The 11,685-nt window shown below is 48.9% G+C and overlaps 1 protein-coding gene across 1 annotated transcript; it reads left to right on the top strand.

The window, feature by feature from the left end:
• The first annotated feature begins 5,033 nt into the window (after positions 1-5,033).
• On the top strand, positions 5,034-11,285 carry CD40LG (CD40 ligand). The gene is made up of 6 exons (XM_056491343.1): positions 5,034-5,357; positions 7,187-7,324; positions 8,137-8,179; positions 8,475-8,531; positions 8,780-8,842; positions 10,726-11,285. Exons 1-6 carry the CDS (start codon positions 5,202-5,204, stop codon positions 11,091-11,093), a joined length of 825 nt encoding a protein of 274 aa, XP_056347318.1. The 5' UTR covers positions 5,034-5,201; the 3' UTR covers positions 11,094-11,285.
• The last annotated feature ends 400 nt before the right edge of the window (positions 11,286-11,685 follow it).

Raw genomic sequence — 11,685 nt, 5'->3', positions numbered from 1 at the left:
AGCCTATTGCAGTTGCGGCTGCCGGGGGTTAAGTGCAACAGTGGGGAGAGGAAGGGCAGCATCCTCCATCTCCTCCCGAGGCTTTTGTTTTGCTTGTGTGTCCCACACGGATGCTGAACAGGCAGTCAGTCCCGTCTGCTTTTTTGTCCCGCCGGGGCCGACAGGGAGGAAGGAGAGATGCAAAGGTGATGCCTGGAGCCTCCCCACCCACCCATCGCGCTGGCACCGCCAGCCCTGCAGCCTCCCCGGGTTTTGCTTTCCCCCACTCCTCCCATCTCCTTTCACAACATGAAAAGGCAGAGCCTCGCCGGGGCGTTTCACTGCGGTTCCGATGGGCGCAGGCCCCCGCAGCCCGAGCAGGGAGAGCAGCTCGCAGCGCCTGACGGAGATTGGGGGAAGGCACGGCGCGTTCTGCTCCCTTCCGCCGTGACTCAGGCAAGAGGGGCTTGTTTGGCAGGGCCGGGGCCGTGGGCCTCCCCACACGGGGCACTATTTTTAGGAAGTTGGGAGAAGTAGGTGCAGCCTTCACAGCAAGAAGTTTCTAGTGCCATTTGTGGTTTTGCAGCTACAGAAAAGCTCAGCATCAGCGGTTCTGAGGCCAGGTGCTCTGAGGCTCAGCACTGCAAGGCTGGCATTGTCACCCAAACGTGGCATGAAAGCCACATGCCCTTCGGGGTCCTCCATCCTCTGCGGGGTCACTGGGGCTTTGTTTGCCATTCCCTGCTCTCCACCCCTCTCAGTTCCCCGCAGAAAAGGCTGGCTGAGGGTGCATCTGCAGGGAAAATGCAGTGGAGATTATACTGTGTAATTCATCTGATCTCCCTGCTGGGACCACCTGTGTTCATATCTGCTGGAGCTTGGAACTTTTGCTCATCTCCACATGGGTTTCTCCAGGACTGAGGACCATGGCATGGGGCTGCAGCCTACCATTGCTACCATGGTGGCTACAACCAGCATATTCTGCTCTTCTCTTCCACAGAGGGATGTAACTTTCCCAAGCATTGACATGTTTTTCTCTCAGTGAGATTGCTTCTTGCTGCTCTGGACTCCAAGAATTTTCTTTTATTTGACTGAGGTAGATAATGAACAGAAACAGTAATGCAACCTTTCCTTCCCCAGATGCTGGTGATGTTTTCTGTGCTGCTCTGGCTATTTCTGTTCCCTCTTCCTCTCTGATGACAGTTTTGTCCTGGAGACGTGAGAGCTCAGAGGATAGAGGAGAGTGAAAAATATTAAGAAGTGAAAGAGCAGAAATTGCAGAAAAGTTCAAATTTCCCTTCTGCCTCTAGCCCTGGGCTGAAGGGCCTTAATTTAGGTTTCTCTCATAGATTCCTTTCTGCATCCCTCCCACGGCATTGTAGGCAAACTCCTTTTCTGACTCAGAATAAAATCTTTTTGAGTGTATTGTTTTTAGCACTGCACAGCACTGAGCTTTTGTAAATTGTAAAGAGCATGTGGGGCAAGCATCACATTTTAAAAAGCTAGTCAAGAAACCACAGCAGGCACCCAAAAAACCCCAAAAAATCACTCTCTTCTCAGCAGCTTTCACCTTGCTGCCTTCAGAGATGCTCCCAGCCTTTGACAGATCACAGGGCCAGGCAACCGGATATTTTCTCAGTAAACAAAACTCGGAACCCCAAAGACAAGTGGAGACAATTTGCTGATCAGTGGAAATACCACAACTAGGGCAATAGGAATGCAAGCAATGGATCACATTTTCCCATTGTCTCACCCAGGGGTTATCTGGCTGGAGGAACTGTGCCAGTTTGGGTTCATGAGTGGGTGGGCATGGTTACGTTCAGAGAGTTTGGTGGGAGGTGAAAGAAAACCCAGTTGGTTTCTTGGTGATGGGCTCATCAGCAGGTGAAGATGTGACTTCATTCTCCCTGGGATTATCCCATGAAGGCAGACTCTTCCTTCTGGTGTTGGGTCCTCTCTTCCCTGCCCATCATCTCTCTGGATTATGCCCAACTTTCCTTAAGACTGTGTTCCCTGCTCTGCTACGCTACCCATGTTCTTACAGCAGCCAAATAATCAAGCATACACATCTCCCCCATCCCTACTATCCATGTGGTGGCATCAGAGCACATCCCAAGGGGCCAAGGACCACACATACTCTGCAACAAGTCCCTGAGTTGCCTGGCTCTGAACAGCAACGGTGCCAGAACGGCTCATTGGGGGGTCGGCTTGCTACAGGGCTTGGTCAGCTTCTCCTGTCTGATCCAACGCTCCGGGCAGAGCAGCCATGGTGGTCCAGGTTGAATGGGAGAAGCCTCAGGACCAGGTGCTGCAGAGTGGACAGCTCCCAAGGGTTACTCCCCCCAGCTGCAGCAGCAAGGGGTTGGATTGCTGGTGTGGAGCAGTGGTTTCCTGAAGAGGAGCTGCTGCTGCTGAACCTCTGCCAGGATCCCCTCTCTCATTTTTTCCACCTGGTTTCTCCTATCAGGTTGCTGCCAAGGAGCAACAGAATTTCTTGGTTTGCAGCACAAGCTGGCCAACCAGTGATGCTTTTTGTTGGTTATCCAAACCTGGAGCTTTCCCCATTCTCCTCACCAAACCTGTCAGCCTATCCAAGATTCCACCTTTCTCATCAAGGTACATGCAATGGAACCAGTGATATGCTTGGGCTTTTCAACATTTCCTACAGGTTCTTCTCATTTCAGGGAAGCAGGTGGCTACAGGGAAATGTCTTTGGAAATGTTTTGTCTGCTGTAGAAAGCCAGGGCTCAGGAATAGCTGTGCAAAAACAACACTCAGTGCTGCAACACTCAGTGCTGTGGTTTCACACATTACTGGCTGCCTCTGTCCCAACACATTTGGGAACAGTATTAAATGATGACTTGTCATGTCATTTAGTTTCACATGTAGTGACTTCCCCCAGATGTGTCAAATTTAGAGGAAACTCTAAAGAGCCCTGGAAAATGCTAGTGAGTGTGATGGGGCTAAGGCAAAGCATGAGGACTTTGGGGAGCTGGTGCTGCTCCCCACTGTGGCCTTGTGGCCCTAAGCTCTTTGGAGTATTATTGGGAATTTTCAAATGGCTTTCTGCCTGTGGCAAACTTGTCATGGTAGGGACAGTATGCAGGAGCTTGATGTCAGACCAGATGCCTGAGAGGAGGCCAGGCTTGGCCTTTCCAAAGGCAGTTTTAAGACCAAAAGAAATAAAATTAGGCATTTGGTAGTGGCCCCAGGCTGTGTGTAGGCTTCATCCTCTGCAGAGCAGAGTTGCAAGCCCAAGGAACTAGGTCCAAAGCTCAGTGATGCTGAGGAGACCCTCCCTTGGACACAACTAATGTATCCCCAGCACTGTTTGGGTCACCTTGCTGCCCCTGGGAGGACACTCCTGAGGAGACTGGGAAGCTCTGGTGAGCCAAGCAGCAAGACAGCCCTTGGATGGGCAGGGTGTGTGGGGAGCCCTCAGAGAGGGGGACGGGACTCCAGTGGCTCGTCTGTCCTCTAGAAGGCAAAAGAGGGGCTGACCTCGGAGCTGGCAGCCTCTTCCAAAAGATGAGCCCTGCCTCTCACTGCAGAGGTGTGACAGTCCTGGCAAGCTGAAGGGTTACATGACTCCAAAGCACCAGCTGAGGCCTCAGCCCAAGCCATCCTCTGCCCCGTTACTCAATTGCTGCCCACAAAGACCCTGGAGCCATCCCACACGTGTGATTAGGATGTTATATTTAGGAGCTCAGTGACACGCTAAGGTCAAACCCTGATTCAGTTGCAGAGGTGTTTGTGCTTTGTTATCAGCATTTGCATTTGCAGCTCACAGCACCTTAACCACACAGGGCAGGATGCGGGAGAGAAGGCAGATAGCAAAAGCAGCCGCTGGACTCCATCCTGCAGTGCTCTAAGCAGCCCCAAAAGGCACTGTGTGCCCTCCTCTCCTGAGGCTGCTGGCAAGCAGGACCTGTTCAGCACCCTCCTACCCCGGCAGAATCCAAACCTGTATTGGCTGTGCACACATCTGATAAGAGCATCTCCTCTAGCAGACCACTTTCAAAACAACTCTACATGATGGTTGATGAAGCCTTCAAACCAATGCCGCAGCCCTCCTCAACACATTCTTGCAGCCCCCCTCTTCTGCATCCCAACAAATCCCCAAATTTATTCTTTTTACATGGAGAAAATGAAGTCTGTCCCCCATTGTAAGCAATGACAACCCCCTGGTATTTACTGTATATTATTTTAGCAGTGTTACATGTACTCATGAATGTTTTATTCCTGAAGAGCTGGGGGGCAGGACATCACCTCCCTGCAGCCAGCTCGAGAGGGGTCGGGCTCTAGAGGGGACATGGGTTTCTCAGTTGCACAGCAGCGATGATGGGAGATTAGAAGCAGTAGTATCTGGCATTCCCAACAGCCCTTTTCATGCCTAGGTACATAGACACAGTAATAGGGATAATTGGGTGAGGGGATGAGATGGCTTGGGCCCTCGGGTACAGGGTGAGCACCTCAGTAGGATATCAAGAAAGCTGCTTAAAACTTGTCTCTCCAAAGTGAAGGCCAAGCACTAAGCCCAAAGTCCCACTGTCAGCTGAGGAGCATGAAAGCTGTGCCCACACCAGGGTCACAATGTCTGTGGAGATGGTACTTTCTCCCAGATCATCCAACCTACCTAGGCAGAGACATCACCCAGGGGCAGCATAAGGCAAAGCAGAAACCAGAAGAGCCCACCTGCCTCAGCCAAGCATCTTCACTACAGAAATCATCCTTCTCTTAAAGGAAATGAAAAGCAAAAAAGCCATTCTTTCTCTACTGAGAAACAACCAAATTTCTGAGTGCTTCCCAGCCTCCGGCAGCCCACAGTACTGCTCAGCAGCTCTGCACCTTTTATTCAGTCTTCATTTCTTTTAAGGCAACTTGCCACAAAACTTTCATCCACAGCAGTTAAAAAAACCCACGAGGGAGTATTTTGGAGTGATAAAAGGGCAAATACAAATATATGAAATAAGAACCTCTCTCTGTTTCTGGTAGAAGAGTAGGAAAAAGCATGGAAGTGCAACAGAGAAGAAAGCCTAAGGAACTTTGTTGTTGTTTTTGTGGGAGATGGTAGTGAACAAACCTACCCACTACGAAGAACTTTTTCCAGGAAGTGTAGGTTGCTGTACTCTGTATCCCCTGCACAGCAGGTGCTCGCACTGCAGTTCTCATGCTACTTGCAAGCAGTGCTTTTGGAGGAGCCCCAGCAACGTGCACGGAGGATGAACGAACCCTATGGCCCTGAGGCACCCCGTCCCATCAGCAGCACGTCTCCTGGCATCATGAAAATGTTCATGGTCTTCCTCACTGTATTTATTGTAGTGCAGACCATTGGGACCGTGCTCTTCTGTTTGTATCTCCACATGAAGATGGATAAGGTAAGCGGAGAGAGAAGGTTGTCTCTGCTGAATTGCTGGTATGGTTTGACTTCAGCTCTGGTGATATCTGCTCACCAAGAAGATGGACATGGTGGAAGATGGTGCTGACCACTGGATGGAGACAGCAGTATTATTTATCGCACCTCTGTTCTCACTTCTTTAATTTGCCACGGAGGCATATGCGGGAGAAGAGATCTGATCCCCTTGCTAACAAAAAGAGAATGACCAATTGAGAAGAGATGTTAAGAGTAAACCTGGTAGCTGATGGCTAGTCTGAGAACAAGAGGGTGTGGTTTAGATATGCAAGTGGCTATTTTAGGCTTGGTGGTGGTTTTTTCTTAATTTGTAGCACTTATTAGCATGGTGACACTAAATGAGATGATGAAATGTCCAGAAATGGATTTTTTTTTAGTGTTTCAGTGATTTTACCAACATTTCACTTCAGATTATGTCTTTCAGTTTAGGGAAGAAAAGACTAGACCTTAGTACTTTCTCAGTTTTTGAAGGTACACAGTACCAGTGATGCTGCCCCATACTTAGGACAATATTTACCAAAAAACGTTAAAGTCTGGAAAGCTGTTTTTGAAGTTTGTTAAGGCCACAGCTGCTCTGCATGATGCAAAAATTACCAATCTAAATCTATTTTCCTTCAAGCCAGAAACAACTGCCAGCTAAAGAAATATGTGCCTAAAACACAGAATGTATTTTGCTCACCAGATACACATACGGTGGATGTTACTGATTTTTACATGTGTCATTTCACCTTAAATTGAAATTTAACTGTGTGGTTTCTGATCTGCAAGGGTGGAGAGCAATGTTGAGCTAGGGGGGCTTTAATATCAGAGGGCTGGAAGGAAACTTCACTGCATGGTGGTTGCAGGCTGTCGTGAAGGCGTCTAGAGGGTCTCTGGCAGAGGGAAATGTGACTGTATGGGGGCATGGCTGAGGATCAGAGGCAGCTGAAATGCAGTCACAGGTGGCAAGAGGATTTCAGTTGCCTTCAGAGCTTGTGGCAGGGCTTCAAATATGACCCTCCACATCCTAGTGCTGCCTGTGCTGAGCTCTGCCTGACTCTGTGTCCTCATGATGAGCTGCATTTTCTCTTTACCATTTAACTGGTAAACAAACAAACAAACAAACAAAAAAAAACCAACCAACCAACCAACCAACCAACCAAACAAAACCAAACAAAAAATCCCCCCAACAGATGTAAATTTAAAAATTAGTACCAGCATTTTATTATTTTCCTCTTGGCTCTCTGATTTATTTATTTATTTATTTTAATCTGAAGATCTTGGCACAATTCAGCCCCAACCTACACGTAGCTTTGTTTTACTGTGCTGGCAATGCTTTTAGTCAATAAGTGAGCAAAAAAAGTTCAAAGCCCCTTGTGTGAGCAGGGCAGTGAGGGGCTGAGTGAGCATCCCAGCTGCCTGCTGCGGCCATTGGAGAAGGAGCTGCAAAGCCCAAGCCACCCCCGAGGACTTCTGTGACTTTAGGAAAAGTCAGAGAGGCACATTTAAATTAATTATCAAGGTGATAGAAAATAGATCCTGAGCAATCCTCCTCTCACCTAGCATTGTCAGTTAGGGTGAACTCCATGGGTTCAGTTCTCAGTGGATGAAGGCACAGATGCTGTGCTGGGTGTCTGGTGGGATCTCTTGCTGCCCACAGTTTGTCTTCCCACCTCATCCCAGTGCTGAACATCCGACCCTGGGCCTCCCAGGCTGGGTGTATTGCTGGCAGGAATGCAGCATGGCTCTGCTGCCAGCTGTTGCAGTTTTCCTATCAACATTCCATTGACCCTCCCTTCTCTCCCCTGTTGGCAGATGGAAGAGGTGTTGAACTTAAATGAAGATTACATCTTCCTGAAGAAAGTACAGAAATGTCAGACAGCAGAAGGTCAGAAGTCAACATTATTGGACTGTGAAAAGATTATAAAGGGCTTCCAGAACGTCCAGTACAAGGTACATGCTGTTGAGATAAAGATCTTACTGAAGGGGAAGAGGGGCTCCCAGCCATACACAGAGCTTCACCCCAAGTTTTTTTTTAAAAACCATGGGTGCTCTTTACTTTAGGACTGTGTAGCACCTGCCCTTTTTTAGATGGTATTCTTTTTACACTATATTGATGTAATTAAAAAATCTCATAGATTTTTTCCCTAAAATGCTTTAGATTAGAGCACATCCAGCTGCACCATACCATGGTATGTTTGGGGCTTGTGGTGGGTGGCATGGAGCTGAAATCCCCTTGGCTCTGCTTCCTCATACTGGTCTGAAAATAACTGATTTTCTGCTGTCTGGCACCTTGCTCCAGTCCTTTGCTGGGTGGCTGTGAGGATGCTCGTGGCCACCTGCCACTGGGAACACTTTTCTGCCCACTTTGCCCAGGTGTCAGTGACAGTGCAAGGCTTTGGCCAGGAAACAGAGCTCCTGGCAACCAGTGAGGAGAAGCATGAGTGTGCATTGTCTCATGAAAAGGAGATTTTTCTTGTTTGTTTATCTAACTGCTTTCAATAAACTTTACCCGTCATTTTAATTGAATAAAACCTAAAACCATAAACCCTACAAACTCCGTGCTGCAAACAGCCCATGGTCATGTGTGAAGTTGGGAAAGGTACAAGAGGAGTCTCTTTGGTTTATTTATCCTCGGTCAAGAGCTGACAGGGCTGTTGGAGCCAAATACCACTAACCCCAGCCATGACAAGAGCATCTTTTATATAGAATCTTTCAAAATCATTGATTTTTAAAAAAAACATATATTTTTGCTGTTGCAACAGGACAGACCCCTCAAAGAGCAGCCCAAGTTTGAAATGCAGAGAGGTGAGTTTCCTGGTGTAACCAGTGCACTCATGGCTTGCTGTGGCAGGAGGTGTTCCTTGGCCTGGGAAAGGGTTTCCTTCAACAGCCCACGAGTTTCTCAGGGCATGGTGTGGAGGCAGGGGATGAGTTGAGGTTTGGAGTATCCCCATGGGGGTAGGACTGCGCTCGGGGTGGGCTGGCAGAGGGGGATACTGGGCTTTCTCCCCAGGGCAGGCTCATCTGGGTGCCAGTGTAGACAGTTGGAAGTTGTTGAAATCCAACCCAAAATTAAATCTGTGGCCTTTTTACATCACAGGTCCTGAGCATCATGAGCATCCCCGTTTGACACATAAGAATGAGTCATCTGTGGCAGGTGAGGTGTGGGCACATCCAGGTCCTGTTCCAGCCACGGGCAGGGTGGCACCATCTCCTCCGTAGGCTTTATCCATCAGAGGCTTCACCTCAGAGGCACATGCAGGTCTTTGCTGAGTGGAGGCCATGTCTTGCCTCTCTCAGGGCTGGGGGTGGGATCTGGACTGCAGAGAACCATTAACGGCGGGAGGTGCTCCCGTCCCTGCAAGTCCCCAAGGCATCAATAACAGTGACTTTTGTAAATTGCAGCAGAGAAGAGGGAGCCAATTGCAGTTCATCTGGCAGGTCAGCAGAGCAGCAAGACAGGCTCAGGTAAGACAAACTCACCCAGTTCTACCCCAACCGAGGAGTTGGAGGGACACAGCAGTGTGCATTCCTGTGGCTCTCTGAGGGCAGGGCCAGGGACAGAACAACTCCTGAACAAAAGTGTGTCCCCAAAATACAGCAAACCTCCCGGGGGTCACATCACCACGTGCTCCTGTGCCACGTGGGGCTCACACATCCCACCTGTCCTCAGTAGCCCTATGTGTGCCTTCCTAGAAATGCACCACAAGGGCTTAATCTTCCCTGGGTTTTTTATCAGTGGAAAACATTTTATCTTTGTATTTAAGGAAAACAAGCCCCCACCTTTTTTTTGTTCTTAAAATGGATCTTTTTGCTCTCCTGGCCATCTCTTGCTGGAGTGGCTGCTGCAGGAGAGCTCTCCTCGCATTTGCATTTGCTAATTTAATCCTCTTCTTACTCATAGTGGTCCTAGTGGCAATGTGGGCTGGCTGAGGGCTTTACAGTCACAACATAGGGCTCCAAACTGATTTAGTCAAGTTGAAATATTTCACAGCCATGGTCACATTAGGTTTGAGAGATATACATGGGTCCTTTGGCATTTGTACATGCCACTGTATTGACAGCGATGCTCTCGCTGCTCTGTCCCCCAGTGTAGCTTTAGCTGAGAGACTTCCCACAACAGGAGGGATTACTAAAGTGAGTATGAGCTTGCAAGGTCAGTCACTCCATCTGGAAAGGATTTCACAATCCGAGCACTTCTGATTTAATTCTGGAGTGACTGACAGTAATCAGAAACTGCTCTTTCCATCTCTGACGCAGCATTTCACCCAGAGCTCAGTCTACCTGCGGAAAGCTTAATGTTAGATAAGATCAAAGAAGTGAGAAACTCGCTGTATTTTAAAACTCCCTACTCAAGCACTTGTTGAGCCTATAAAGCAGGGTCCAGACAGCAGCAGTCGCCTAGAGCTCAACTGTGGGGAAATATCACTGTGGGATGATTGGTCACGGCCCATGGGCTGCATGGCTCCCCCAGGACTACCCATGGCACACTGTCTCTGGGCTGGGGCAGTTGAACCCATTATTCCCCTTCGAGCCAAGATGCTCCCCCTGGCTGCTCTTCCAGGTGTCTCTGTAGGCTGAGGAAGGCAGAGGTCCAAATTCCAGAGGCTGTAGCTGAATTCAGCCCCTACGGCCATGGCTTCCAGGTCTCTGTATAGGCTTATCTGCACCAACGACATGAGCTACTCTGATGACACCAGAAGTGTCCCAAAATCCATGGCAGCACCTTATCTATGTGGACTATGGTCCTGCCAAAAGCAGCACTCACTGCACTAAGCCCTTGCAGCTCTGCACCCAGGAAGGGATAGCAACTGTGCAGTGCTAATTTTTGTACTTCCGTGGTAAACCCTCACCATCTCCAGAGTCCGAAAGGAGGAAGGATTCTGGAGGAAAAGCAGCCCCCAGCTGGGAAAACTGGGATGGGAGGCTCTGAAGAGCAGAGTTGCACCATATTTTGGTAGTGCTCTGAGGGCTTGGAGGGTGTCCCATTGAAGTCCATGGAGGCAGCAAATGGAAGTGTTTGGCCTGTTGTGGTAAACATAGGCAATCCTCCTCCCTAAACATGTCCTAAACTTGGCTAGATGAAGGAAGCTAACTGTTCCTCCATTCACATATTGAGTCAAGGCTGACAAAGCCAGTGATCAGCAACACGGGTTAAATCTGCTTTGGCTTGGGGAAGGGTCCCTGCTCCCGTGGGCTGGTGATAGTGTCCTGAGCTGGCTACCCCACTAAGTGCACCCCACAGACAGACAGAGGCTTTGAGGCCAGTTGTCTGTGGGTATCCCCCAAATCAGCTTGCCAAACTGGAAGTGTCTGTCTCCAAGCTCACCTGCCATGCTCTCTCCCTACAGTGCTGGAGTGGAAGGAGACCATGTATGGCCCCACAAGCAGTTTGATATCCAACAAGGAGGGAAAACTGAAGGTGGAGGAAGCAGGACTCTATTACATCTACTCCCAAGTCAGCTTCTGCACCAGAGAAGTGTCTTTGGCACCCTTCACCCTCTACATTTATTTGCATATCCCCAAGGAAGAGGACCGGCTCTTGCTGAAAGGACAAAAGACACAGAGCACCTTGAAGTCCCTCTGTGAACTCCAGTCCATCCGTGTGGGAGGTGTCTTCAACCTCCGGGAAGGCGACATGGTCTTTGTCAATGTGACAGACTCCACAAAAGTGAAGTACAGCCACGGCAACACCTACTTTGGCATCTTCAGGCTGTAGTGAGGAAAGGGCTGCCCTGAGCTGGGAATCCAGCTCAACTTTCTTGATCAAAGTTCCTTTCCCTTTCCCCCTTATTTATGTTCCTCTGCCTCTCTGTTTTTCTTGTTTCTTAATTTGTATATTTTGTTATTTATTAATGAGGGCCAAGGGGCCCTGAGAACACAAATGGAACAAAGTTTGAAGCTGTTATTATTTGCTGTCAGATTTTTTTCTTTCGCAGCCAGTGATTTGGTACACGCTGGGGTTGTGTGTCTGGGTCCACCACACCCCACATTCCTGGCAGGTCGATGTCCCTGTTTTGTTACAAGAGCTTTGTTTAAAAAACTCTGCCATCAACATTTCTTTCCTAGAAATGTAGGATGGCTCAGGGCACTTCAGCCAAGCTGGGTTCATACATATCTCCAGCACCAATCTGCTTACAAACATCAATAGAAAAACAAAAGGGTTTGGGAACCTCTCCTCTAAAGGAGCCAGTAAGCCCAGCACTGTCTCTACATGGTAGCTGCCAGTGAGGCAATGTTGTCACCCCAACTGTCTGCTGTGTCTGGAGAACCCCCTTTTTTCCATCCATGCCTGTCTATGAAACTTAACC

The sequence above is a fragment of the Oenanthe melanoleuca genome, chromosome 4A, assembly GCF_029582105.1.
Source record: "Oenanthe melanoleuca isolate GR-GAL-2019-014 chromosome 4A, OMel1.0, whole genome shotgun sequence".
NCBI lineage: Eukaryota > Metazoa > Chordata > Aves > Passeriformes > Muscicapidae > Oenanthe > Oenanthe melanoleuca.
The sequence above is the reverse complement of the archived record's forward strand: the minus strand, read 5'-3'. Positions and strand labels throughout refer to the sequence as shown.